This window comes from Myotis nattereri, assembly GCF_964212035.1.
Source record: "Myotis nattereri genome assembly, chromosome: 1".
Classification (NCBI taxonomy): Eukaryota; Metazoa; Chordata; class Mammalia; order Chiroptera; family Vespertilionidae; genus Myotis; species Myotis nattereri.
In genome coordinates this window covers 89,901,829-89,914,865 of record NC_138075.1, presented here as the reverse complement: position 1 = coordinate 89,914,865, position 13,037 = coordinate 89,901,829, and the positions used below count along the sequence as shown (strand labels likewise).

Below are 13,037 nucleotides of genomic sequence, written 5' to 3'. Positions count from 1 at the left end.
CTCTCTCCCTCTCTCTTCCTCACTGAAATCAATAAAAAAATATTTTTTAAAAACCACAAATCTTTTTGAGTAAATTTTTTATTTTAATTTCATTTTAATGCTGGACATCCCTAGAAAATGACATTGTCTTTTCCATTATACCATATTTTCATTTCTGGTAGTTTTACCCTCAAATGTGATCATTTTAAATATTAATTCTCTAGTATTTTCTATGTTAATAATGACAATCTTTTAAGTTTCCAAGAATTTTCCTATAATATTGTTTTATTTATTCCTCATCACAATTCTAAGAAATTAATGGAACCATCATTATTCTTCCAGGTTTGCTAGCATGAAACCGATGTCTTAGAAAGCTAACATTTATTAAATCCTTTCTAAGTGCCAGACACTGTTCTAAATACTTTATTACCTCATTTGTAACAACTCTAGAAGACAGGTACAATTTGTATCTTCCGTATTATAGGAGCCCAGAGTATTTAAATAATTATCCCTATCACCCAGCAATGGCAGAGCCATGATTAAAACTATTATAGTTTGTCTTCAGAGCCTTATTAGATGCATAAATAATAATGGCTGAACCAGATTTGAACCCAGAGTTTCAGATTCTAGATTTTCTGCGTGTTTCTTTTTAACTATGTTGCCTCTCAAGTAAAGAATATTGAAACCTAAAACATAGATGCCCAGAAAGACTTGGGAATCATTAACACAATAGCTTTTATTAAGAGTAGGCTTTATCAGTGGTTCTCAACCTATGGGTCACGACCCTTTCGCAGTTGAACGACCCTTTCACAGGGGTTGCCTAAGACCATCCTGCATATCAGATATTTACATGACGATTCATAACAGTAGCAACATTACAGTTATGAAGTAGCAACGAAAATAATTTTATGGTTGGGTCACAACATGAGGAACTGTATTTAAAGGGCCAGAAGGTTGAGAACCACTGCCTCAGATGCTTATACCCCCAAAATTGATATGGAGCAGAGAGTTGAGCAATACTGGGAATAATTTAGATTATTTGGACACCTTTAGGAATGTAGGAAACTGTGCATGCAGGTGTGTGATCACACAAAAAAAGAAAAATGCCTGTTAACCACTTGTACTTTCAGTCTGTGCCTTTAGTTAGCTGCTTCCGTGGAGAGCTTTGCCTCACTTTAGAGTTTAATGTTACTTGATGATTACAGCTCTTTCTACTGCTAACCATGAAATTTGGTTATTTAGATCTATAAATATTATCTAAGATTCATGGGTAGATAGACAATGGTTGAGAAGAAATAAAGCAGTAGACGTGCGTAGAAGACTTTCTGGTAGTTTTGATAGTAAACAATTTATAGCATTGACACTATGCTAGACTAAAAGAGAAGCTTAAGAACTTCTATTCCAATGTGTTCAGTAAAATGTTACTGCATTGAATTGTTCTGAATTTAGCATTCTGCTGAATTTAAGAATATCAGTACCAGGACATGCCACGTATATAACTAGGATCCTAGAAGGAGTCAATTTCATAGAACCATTATATTCGTCATCAGAAGCTTATATTTGAACACACTAATGGAATTCCACTGATTGTGATCGCAAATTACTCCCTTCAAGCTGAAACAGTTCAAGTAGGGAAATGAAGACATTAAGCAACAAAGCAAAAATCCTACAAGTTGTATTTCTATTGGAATCCCTTTTTGAAGTATATACATTTTATTTGTGTACCTAATCTGTTTTTTTAAAGAGTTTGAGTTTGCTTAAGTTCACTTTGCTGCTATCAGTTAATCAAATGACATTCTTTCCTTTTTGAAAGCAGGTTACATATATATTTGGGAATCTTTATGAAAACATCAGTTTCTTAATATGGGTTTGTTAGAAAAATCCTTTATATTATCTCTGCCTATGATTTTGGTAATAAATTATAATTAAAAATTAGATTTAAAGTTTTAGGGATGTGCTTTCCTCCTCCTTTCTCTTCCTAAGAAGAGCTAACATACAAAGTAATAAATTGATCAATTTACTTAAACAGTGCATGTTCATTCTATGTTAGCTAGTTGTGGATGTTTGGTTGTGATGGTGGTTTCATTTCTTTAAAAGCTCATACATTTTTATTTGTATCATTATTGGTTGCCTTTTTTTGCAGATGTGTAGCACTTTGCAGTTTAGGTATTTGGATTTGTGAAGAACTAGTCCATGAGTCTCATCATCCTCAAATTAAGGAAGCTCTGAATGTAATTTGTGTTTCCTTGAAGGTAAAAAAACAAACAAACAAACAAACAAAAAACTACTTAGTGGAATATATTAAAATAGTATAGAATCATGATTATTTTTCTCCAAATATTAATTAAATGTTGTGCTCTTTAATAAATGTTTTCATTAATTTATTATTACATTATTTCCTTGTTCCTGACTTTTTCTTTAAGAGTGGTCCTAAGTCATCTTTTTATATATTTGGCTTTATCCATAGGAAACATATGGGTGGCTCTTAAAAAGGAAACCAGTCATTTAACAACATGGGTTGTTTGTTTTTTCTTTATCAGTATTTTTTTTAACCTACTATTTGATCTTTACTACTTCTGAATTCTTGAGCTGCTCAACTTTTTTTACTTTATCATTCAAGTTAAATGGCCTCCTTGTGGCCAAAATAAGATTTGTTCAGAAATAACCTAATTATTTCGGGAGTATAAATGAATAAATGGATATTTTCTTTTGTTTCTGAACAGAAGCATAATATTTTTTCTGTCTTAAGACTTATAATACACTATCTGTATAGGACTCCAAAGATACAATGTACAAATATTACCGATTTGACAGATAATTCTGAGCATATACTAGTTTGAGGTGCTTTGTTAGGCAGAGCAAGGGATACCACAATGAAAAGAATTGTAAATGCTAGATTCAAGAGATTAATGATCTGATGCTGAAAAAGATTAAAATAAGAGGAATAAAGTATAAAAAGCTGAGATAACCAAATGAGTGGTGTATGTAAACTGCTGATTGAGTTCAGAGGAAGCAGAGATCACTTTGACTTAGGAACCAGCGAAGACTTTGGAAAGAGGAGACTTTTGGTCATGGCTTGAAGAGTGGGTAGGATTTGGTCATAGAGAGATAAGCATAAAAAGCATAACTTTATGCCACTGGGGAGTCCTTTAAGAGTTTTAAGCATAGAGAACATTAACATCAGAGGAGTTCTTCAGAATATTATTTTGGAAGTATTGTGTCTAGTAGATTTGAATGGGGAAAGATTGGTAATAAGATTAGAGGCTGTTGTAAAAAATCTAGGTAAGAGAAAATGGAATAAGGCTTAAATGAGGACAGTCAAGCATTACAAAGGAAAAAATAATATTGTGTCTTTAGAATGAGTTGTGTGTTTTTAATCTTTTGCAGCTGTATATTTATTTTCCTAATAATATTTTAATAAACACATAAATATAGAATGACAAAAAATATGAAGTTTAAAATTTTTCAGCAGCTAATGCATTGATGCATAATAGTTCAGGAAGAAATTTTTATGTGTTTTTCTTTCTTTTGTTATTTTTACAGTTTACTAATAAAACAGTAGCCCATGTAGCTTGTAACATGCTTCACATGCTGGTTCACTATGTACCTAGACTTCAGATTTACCAGCCTGATTCTCCCTTGAAAATTATTCAAGTAAGTAATTTCTTATTTATTTTTCATAATGACCTTTGTTAAGGATTTTAAAATTTGGATACCTTGAAATACAAAATTATTTAATAGTTTTCAAATTTTGCACAAGTAAATAATGGCAACCTAAGGTGCATTTTTGAGTATCAAATGTTCATGACAGTTCCTTTGTGTTTTATGTTAGGAGATTGTGATCTTGTTTTTAAATGTTATCTGCAAATTTATAATTGCCATTGTCTGTATGAATGTGGATTTGGCTTCATTTCATCTCTTAGGTTAAGAAAACATGCCATCCGTCCAGTTACCACATCAGGACATTATTTTGATTCATTACTTTTCTTTCCTCTTGAGCCAATTATTTAGTTTTTATTTTGTTTTAATTCCATGTCTTTTATACTTTCTACTATATCTGAACTATTTCAGCCATTCATTATTTCTGTCTTTATATATATATCTACACTAATAAAAGAGAAAAATGGTAATTGGCGTACGATGATACCCTTTTCATTGGCTAATCAGGGCTATATGCAAATTAACTGCCAACTATGATTGGCAGTTAACTGCCAACTAAGATTGGCAATTAACTGCCAACAAGATGGCGGTTAATTTGCATATGTAGGCACAATGCAGGGAGGCGAAAGGGAAAGCAGGAAGAAGCCCCCTGCCACTGACAGTGATTGGAAACCCAGGGGAGAGCTAAGAGCTGGGGGGCAAGGCAAAGGCGGCCCTGGGGCCGCCTTTGCCCTGCCCCCCAGCCATGATCGGAGAATCAGGCGCCTTTGCCGCCCTGGCCAGTGATAGCAGGAAGCAGGGGTGGAGCCAGCAATGGGAGCTGGGCACGCTCGAAGCTGGCAGTCCCGGGAGCTAGGGGTCCCTTGCCTGGGCCTAAAGCGGAGCCCACAATCACGGCGCCCCCCGCTGCCACTGCAGGTCCCCGCTGCCCGGGCCGGACGCCTAGGCCAGAGGCGTTAGGCCTGGGCAGGGGTGGAGCCTGCAACCGCGGGGAGCTGGGGGTCCCCTCCCCAGGCCTGACACCTCTGCCGGAGGCCTCAGGCCTGGTCATGGGGCCGATCCGGTGATTGGTGATCGGAGGGTGATGAGGGTCAACTCCTCTGGCTGAGGCATCAGGCCTGGGTGGGGGGCGGAGCCGGGGATTGGGGGGATATGATGGTCCCCTTGCCCAGGCCTGAAGCCTGGGTCAGAGGCGTCAGGCTTGGGCGGGGGGTGGAGCAAGCGATCTGAGGGAGATGGGGGTCCCCTGCCCAGGCATGATTCCTGGGCCAGAGGCCTCAGGCCTGGGCGGGGGTCAGAGCCAGTGATCGGGGGGAGATGGGGGTCCCTTGTCCAAGCCTGACACCTCTGGCCGAGGCATCAGGCCTGGGCAAGGGGCAGAACCAGCAATTGGAGGGGTCTGGGGGTCCCCTGCCCAGGCATGATTCCTGGGCCAGAGGCATCAGGCCTGGGCTGGGGGCAGAACCAGTGATGGGAGGAAATGAGGGTCCCCTGCCCAGGCCTGACGCCTCTGTCAGAGGCGTCAGGCCTGGGCAAGGGGCCAATCCTGCAATTAGAGGGTGATGGGGGTCAACGCCTGAGGGCTCCCAGTATGTGAGAGGGGGCAGGCTGAGCTGAGGGACACTCCCCCCCACACACACCCAGTGCACGAATTTCGTGCACCGGGACCCTAGTATATCAGGCGTTGACCCCCATCACCCTCCGATCGCCTGATCGGCCCCTTGCCCAGGCCTGACGCCTCCGCCAGAGGTGTCAGGCTTGGACAGGGGACCCCCATCTCCCCCCGATCACTGGCTCTGGCCTCCGCCCAGGCCTGAGGCCTCTGGCCCAGGAATCATGCCTGGGCAGGGGACCCCCATCTCCCTCTGATCGCTTGCTCCACCCCCCGCCCAAGCCTGACGCCTCTGACCCAGGCTTCAGGCCTGGGCAAGGGGACCATCATATCTCCCCAATCCCCGGCTCCGCCCCCCGCCCAGGCCTGATGCCTCGGCCAGAGGAGTTGACCCTCATCACCCTCCGATCACCAATCACCGGATCGGCCCCTTGACCAGGCCTGAGGCCTCCAGCAGAAGTGTCAGGCCTGGGGAGGGGACCCCCAGCTCCCCGCGGTTGCAGGCTCCGCCCCTGCCCAGGCCTAACACCTCTGGTCTAGGCTTCCGGCCCGGGCAGTGGGGACCTGCAGTGGCAGCGGGGGGCGCCGTGATTGTGGGCTTCGCTTTAGGCCCAGGCAAGGGACCCCTAGCTCCTGGGACTGCCAGCTTCGACCGTGCCCAGCTCCCATCGCTGGCTCCACCCCTACTTCCTGCTATCACTGGCCAGGGCGGCAAAGGCGCCTGATTCTCAGATCATGGCTGGGGGGCCTTTGCCCTGCCCCCCAGCTCTTAGCTCCCCCCTGGGTTTCCAATCACTGTCAGTGGCAGGGGGTTTCTTCCTGCTTTCCCTTTCGCCTCCCTGCATTGTGCCTACATATGCAAATTAGCCGCCATCTTGTTGGCAGTTAACTGCCAATCTTAGTTGGCAGTTAACTGCCAATCTTAGTTGGCAGTTAATTTGCATATAGCCCTGATTAGCCAATGAAAAAGGTATCACTGTACGCCAATTACCATTTTTCTCTTTTATTAGTGTAGAGATATATGTATAAGGCTGATATGCAAAGTGTCCCGTCATGAGTTCGATAGGGAGACTGGGAGTTCTATCACTCGCTATGACATGCGCTAACCACCAGGGGGCGGCACAGAACAAAGAACGGCCCCAACCGGCAGTCAGGGAAGGAAGGCCCCAGCCAGCAGCCGGAAGGAAAGCCTCCATCACCCCTGATCACCGGCCAAGCCTAGGGACCCTACCCATGCACGAATTTTGTGCACTGAGCCTCTAGTCTACACTAATAAAGAGAAACATGCAAATTGATCATGCCTTCGTTACGCCTTAAGCCACGCCCATCAGCCAGTCAGAGCGACTATATGCAAATTAACCCAACCAAGATGGCAGCCAGCAGCCATGGAGCTGGAGCAAGCAGGAGGCTTGGTTGCCCCAGTGATGGAGGAAGCCAAGCTTCCCGCTTGCCGCTGCGGACTCTGAGCTCCACTCAAAGCAACAAAGTTTCAATTACAAAAGGTAAATAAACCCAGATATGAACTTTGAGCTGGCCATGGCCACGAAGCTGAAGCGAGCAGGAGGCTTCCCTCCCGCATGCCCTGGCAAGCTCTGAGCTCCTCTCAAGGCTACAAAGTTTCAATTATAGAAGGTAAATAAATCCCAGAATAAAAAAAGATAAAAGAAAAAAAGGAGAGACTGGGAGTTTTTGTCACCAGGGGGCTTGGCCAGCCTGAAAACAGCCCTCAGCCCCTCACCCAGACCGGCCAGGCACCCTAGTGGAGACCCCCTACCCTAAAGGGGGTGTGGCCAGCCTGAAAACAGCCATCAGCCCCTCACCCAGGCTGGCCAAACCTCCATGGGGTGAGGGTCCCCACGGGGGCGGGGCGGGGGGGGGGGGCTTGACCAGCCTGCAAACAGCCATCAGCCCCTCACCCAGGCTGGCCAGGCACCCCAGCGGGACCACCACCCTGATCTGGGACACCATTCAGGGCAAACCAGGCGGCCCCCACCCATGCACCAGGCCTCTATCCTATATAATATGCAAACTGACCCTAACAGCAGAACGACTGGGAATGACTGGTCACTATGACACACACTGACCACCAGGGGGCAGATGCTCAATGCAGGAGCTGCCCCCTGGTGGTCAGTGCGCTCCCACAGGGGAGCTCTGCTCAGCCACAAGTCAGGCTGGCGGCTGCCAGTACAGCGGTGGTGGTGGGAGCCTCTCCTGCCTCCTCAGCAGCTCTAAGGATGTCCGACTGCAGCTTAGGCCTGCTCCCCACTGGCAAGTGGACATCCCCCGAGGGCTGCTGGGCTTCCAGAGGGATGTCTGACTGCCAACTTGGGCCCGATCCCCCAAGGAGCGGGCCTAAGCCAGCAGGTGGACATCCTCCGTGGGGTCCCATACTACAAGAGGGCATAGGCTGGACTGAGCGACCCCCCCACCCCCCCGCAGTGCACAAATTTTTGTGCACCGGGCCTCTAGTATACCATAATAGACTTCTAATTGATTTCCTGGCTTCTGAGGTCTTCCCTATCAAATCATCATTCACATTTACATGACTATTATGTCAGTTACCTAAAAAAAACAAAATCTCTTGAGTGGTTTTCCTTTGCCTATAAAATAATATCCAATTTATTTTTCTAGGCTTTTCCAGGCCTTCTGATGAGGACCCAATCCATCTTTAAAGAATCACATACATATTCCTTTGAAATACACTGTAGTCCAGGGACCTGAGTTGGCTTACTATCAACTAAACATACCCCTCACTCTTTTCTTACCTGAACTGCTCTGATTTTCCTTTTTACATCCCATTTTCAGTTTTGGGTTTAAATCTATCTCATCAAAAAATTAAAACTCTGCCGAAACCAGTTTGGCTCAGTGGATAGAGCGTCGGCTTGCGGACTGAAAGGTCCCAGGTTCGATTCCGGTCAAGGGCATGTACCTGGGTTGCAGGCACATCCCCAGTAGGAGATGTGCAGGAGGCAGCTGATCGATGTTTCTCACTCTCTATCTCTCTCCCTTCCTCTCTGTAAAAAAATCAATAAAATATATTTTAAAAAAAAATTAAAACTCTTATCTGTTCTCTCTAACCAGAATTTATTGTTCTTCATATTCTTGTAACATTTTTAGGAAAGATGGTAATTAATATTTATTAAGCACCTACTATGTACCAACTAATACACCAGGCATCTCCATATGTTATCTCATTTAATTTTTAAAAATCTTTTAAGATGAGCAATTATTTTCCTGCCCCCTGTTTTGTCCTACTTAATTTAAGATGAGAGGACTGAGCATTTAGTAACTATGTAAAGTCACTGCTGACCGGGCAGTTTTCAAACTCATGTCTGTAAGATTTCAAGTCTAGGCTTTTCCCACGCAACCATGTTGCCAACCTCTATTATAACAGTAAATATATTTGTGTACAAATTCTAAATTTTTTAAAGACAAGGGCATCACTTTCATGTAGAATCTGTTCAATAAATATTGGTTGAGTTTAATGTAGGTTGAGAGGTTGGATTTGAGGGTTAGACACACCTGCCATGAGTCTGCCATTTACTAACTTTGTAACTATGAACAAGTTACATTGCCCTCGGAACTCTGTTTTCTTATCTTTACATTTGGGATAAAAGTATATACCTCACAGAATTGCTCCGAAGATTAATGAAAAAATATATATGAAGCACTTCACACTTTTTGCCATTAAGATGGGGGAATACATAAATTTTAATAAACGTTGGCTGCAGCTGTTATTATCAGTGGTGTTATGATAACTGGATGTAAATGTGACTCTGCATCTGTATGCTAGTAAGAAAACATTTGAAAATTTTACCGTTTAAGATTGTTTATTCTATTTGAAAATTAAGTTTGTTCTTTAAGCAGATTTTTTTCATTTGAAGCTTTCAAATCCTTTCCCTTATTTTCTTCATCAGTTTATTCTATTTAATAGAAGAGTAATATGCAAATTGACCATCACTCCAACACACAAGATGGCCAGCAGGGGAGAGCAGTTGTGGGCGATCAGGCCAGCAGGGGAGGGCAGTTGGGGGCGACCAGGCCTGCAGGGGAAGACATTTGGGGGGGACCCAGGCCAGCAGGGGAGGGCAGTTGGGGGTGACCAGGCCTGCAGGGGAGGGCAGTTGGGGGCAACCAGGCTGGCAGGGGAGGGCAATTAGAGGTGACCAGGCTGGCAGGGGAGCAGTTAGGTATCGATCAGGCTGGCAGGGGAGTGGTTAGGGGGTGATCAGGCTGGCAGGCAGAAGCAGGGGCAATCAGGCAGGCAGGCGGGCGAGCGGTTGGGAGCCAGCGTTCCTGGGTTGTGAGAGGGACATACCAGATTGGAGAGGGTTCAGGCCAGGCTGAGGGACACCCTCCCCCCCCCCCCCCCGTGCACAAATTTCGTGCATCAGGCCTCTAGTAGCTTTATAATTAACCTGAAATCAGGAAGTGTGATGCCTCCAGTTTTGTTCTTCTTTCTCAAGATGGCTTTGGCTCTTTATTGTGGTTCCATACAAATTTTAAAATTGATTTTTCTGTTTCTGAGAATAATGCCATTGGAATTTTTTATTTCATTGAATGAGTAAATCGCTGGGGGTGGTATGAACAATTGAACAATATTAATTTTCCCAATCTATAACATGGAATATCTTTCCATTTACATTAGTCCTCCCTTATCCACAGTTTAGCTTTTTGCAATTTTAATTACTCATGGCCAATTGTAATCTGAAAATATTAAATGGAAAATTTGAGAAATGAACAATTTATACTAAGTTTTAAATAGTACACTGTTCTGAGTAGTGTGATAAAATCTCACATTGTCCTTCTTCAGTGGGATATGAATCATCAATTTGTCCAGCGTAGTCACACCGTACATGCTACTCAACCATTAGTCATTCAGTTGCCATCTCAGTTATTGGATCATCTGTCATGGTATCCCAATGCCTGTTTTCAGTAAACCTTATTTTACTAATGAAGGCTGCAAAGTGTAAGAATAGTGATGCTGACAATTCAGATATGCCAAAGAGAAGCTGTAGAGTGCTTCCTTTAAATGAAATGGTGAAAATTGCTGTCCATGAGTCTTTCTTTCTTCTCTTTTTTTCTTAATCCCTTCACCCTTCTCACTCAGGCCCCAACCCCCACTCCTCTGACAGCTGTCAGTCTGTTCTCTGTATCCATTAGTCTGTCCACTTTGTTAGTTTATTTTGTTCATTAGATTCCACGTATAAGTGGATTCACATGGTACTGTCTTTCTTCATTCATTAGTGTTTTATAGTTTTCAGTATGCAGGTCTTTTACCTCATTAATTAACTGTATTTCTATTTTATTGATTTTGATGCTACTGTAAATAGGGATATCTTTCTTAATTTCTCTTTATGATAGTTTGTTGCTTGTGTATAGAAATGCAACAGTTTTTTGTATTTTGATTTTGTATCCTGCAAGTTTACAGAATTCATTTATAGTCGTAACAGTTTTTTGGTGCAGTGTTTAGGGTTTCCTATATATAATATCATGTCATCTGCAAACAAATAATTGTACTTCTCTCTTTCAGATTTAGGTGCTATTTATTTGCCCACTTGCCGTGGTAGGACTTCTAGTACCATGTTGAATGGAAATGGCAATTGTGGACATCCTTGTATTCCTGACCTTAGATGAAAGGCTTTTAGCTTTTCACCATTGAATATGATATTAACTATGGGCTTGTCATTTATGGCCTTTATTTATGTTGACGTATATTCCTTCTATACCTAATATGTTGAGTAGGGTAGATATCTTCACTGACAGAATTGCAGATGATTTTTATAAATCTTTTTGCTTTTCTATATATATTTTAATTTTCTATTAGAACATATATTACTGTGTGTTTATACATATTGATTCATGAGTTGAGTTTATGAGAAATCCATTCATAGTTAACAGCATATATAATGTTGATTCTATAAATGAAGATTGTAAATAATTGATAGTTAATGTACTTGAAAAGATTACATATTAAAAATTACCTTGAAATAACAGTGTTAATGTTTCAGAATAACCTTGCAGCAATAGATTTTATATTGTTTTTACATTAACATTAATGTTTTAGAATGAACATTACTTTAATATATTTTGTGCTTGTTTTTCTTTTTTTTTTTTGACTATAGATCCTGATAGCCACTATTACCCATCTTTTGCCAAGTACAGAAGCTTCATCTTATGAAATGGACAAGAGAGTAATTAAAAACTTTCTTTGCTATTTAATATTCTTACATAGTAAAATATTTATATTTTAAAATTCCAAAGTTATATATATTTACATGCTAAATATTAATTCATCTTGTATTTAAAATCGACTGTCATAGAACAGAGTGTGGAATCTCAGAGGGAAGATGGGGGAGGATGGGTGGGTATGAGGTAATCAACCAAAGACCTTGTATGTATGTATGCAAAGCCCATGGACACAGACAATTAGGTAGTGAAAGCCTGGGGCAGGGGGTGGGGGCGGACTGAACAGGATTAATGGGGGGGAAAGTGGGACATATATAATACTTTCAACAATAAAGATAAATGATCTTATTTTACTTTTCTCTAGCTCTTTCATCACCTCCTTTTTTAGTTACTTTATTTCTACACATAATATACAGCATATGTCATTTAACAAATGACTCTTCCATATTCGTTTTCACTTTTACTTTTTTATAATATATTTCTTATTAATTTTTTATAGAAAGGAAGGGAGAGGGATAGAGTTAGAAACATCGATGAGACAGAAACATCGATCAGCTGCCTCCTGCACGCCCCCTACTGGGAATGTGCCCACAACCAAGGTACATGCCCTTGACTGGAATCAAACCTGGAACCCTTCAGTCCACAGGCCAAGGCTCTATCCACTGAGCCAAACCGGTTAGGGCTTATCTTCACTTTTATATATTAATCTTAGCTCTCCAGGAGTTGGCAAAAGTAGGTTTACAGTTGTTCGTATGAAAAGGCATGCAGATTTATGATTATTACTATAGCTTTATTAAGTCAAAAGAATGTCACAATGCAACTGTAAGCCTGCCTTTGCCCACCCCAGTATAATTAAATATAGCAAATACTCGCCATTAATCTTTTGCTGAACTTCCTCAATCAACTTCTTGGTTGGATGAAGTTCATCTTTATTCTTCAAGATGGATTCATGAATACAGAAGTCCCCAAGCTCTTGCATATTTAAAACTTTTCCTGTAATTCTGATACTTGAAAAACAGCTTGGTTAGCTATGAAGTCCTTATTTTTCTTGAGGTTGTTTTATTTTATTTTATTTTTTAATGTTTGGTGTGTGAGTGTGTGAGTGTGTATGTATGTGTGTGTATTTATTCTCACCCGAGGATATGTTTATTGATTGTTTAGAGACAGCAAAGGGGGGAGAGAAAGAGACAGAGAAGACATCAATGTGAGAGAGAAACATCGATCAGTTGCCTCCCATACGCATCCCAACCAGGGACCGAATCCACCTGGGCTGTGTGTTGTTTTTGAGAAGTCTGTCTGATGCCAGTTTCATTCTCTAGCCTTTGTAAATTATTTTATCTTTTTTCCTGGAGGCCTTAAGGATATTTTTTTTTTGAAGTCTTAACTTTTGAAATTTTAGCATGATATGTATTTTAAGAGTTCATTATTGGAGGTTGGTTTGTCCTGGCATCTAGTGGGCCTTTTCAATACGTAGATTTTATGGACTTCTTATATATAAATTGGATATTCTTTTTCTTTCTTCCATTTTAGTCATTTTCTGACACTTTTCCTGTTTTATCTCATTTTTATTCTCTTGTTTTCCCACTGTTCTTCAATA

The 13,037-nt window shown here is 41.7% G+C and overlaps 1 protein-coding gene across 4 annotated transcripts in view; it reads left to right on the top strand.

Moving 5' to 3' along the window:
• RALGAPA1 (Ral GTPase activating protein catalytic subunit alpha 1) overlaps positions 1-13,037 on the top strand; it is a 273,082-nt gene that overhangs the window by 149,088 nt on the left and 110,957 nt on the right. For all 4 annotated transcript variants that reach the window (XM_081090070.1, XM_081090072.1, XM_081090071.1 and 1 more), the window contains 3 exons: positions 2,123-2,231; positions 3,523-3,633; positions 11,377-11,445. In XM_081090070.1, the coding sequence (XP_080946196.1) occupies positions 2,123-2,231; positions 3,523-3,633; positions 11,377-11,445 (289 nt within the window). The remainder of the gene's footprint in view (positions 1-2,122; positions 2,232-3,522; positions 3,634-11,376; positions 11,446-13,037) is intronic.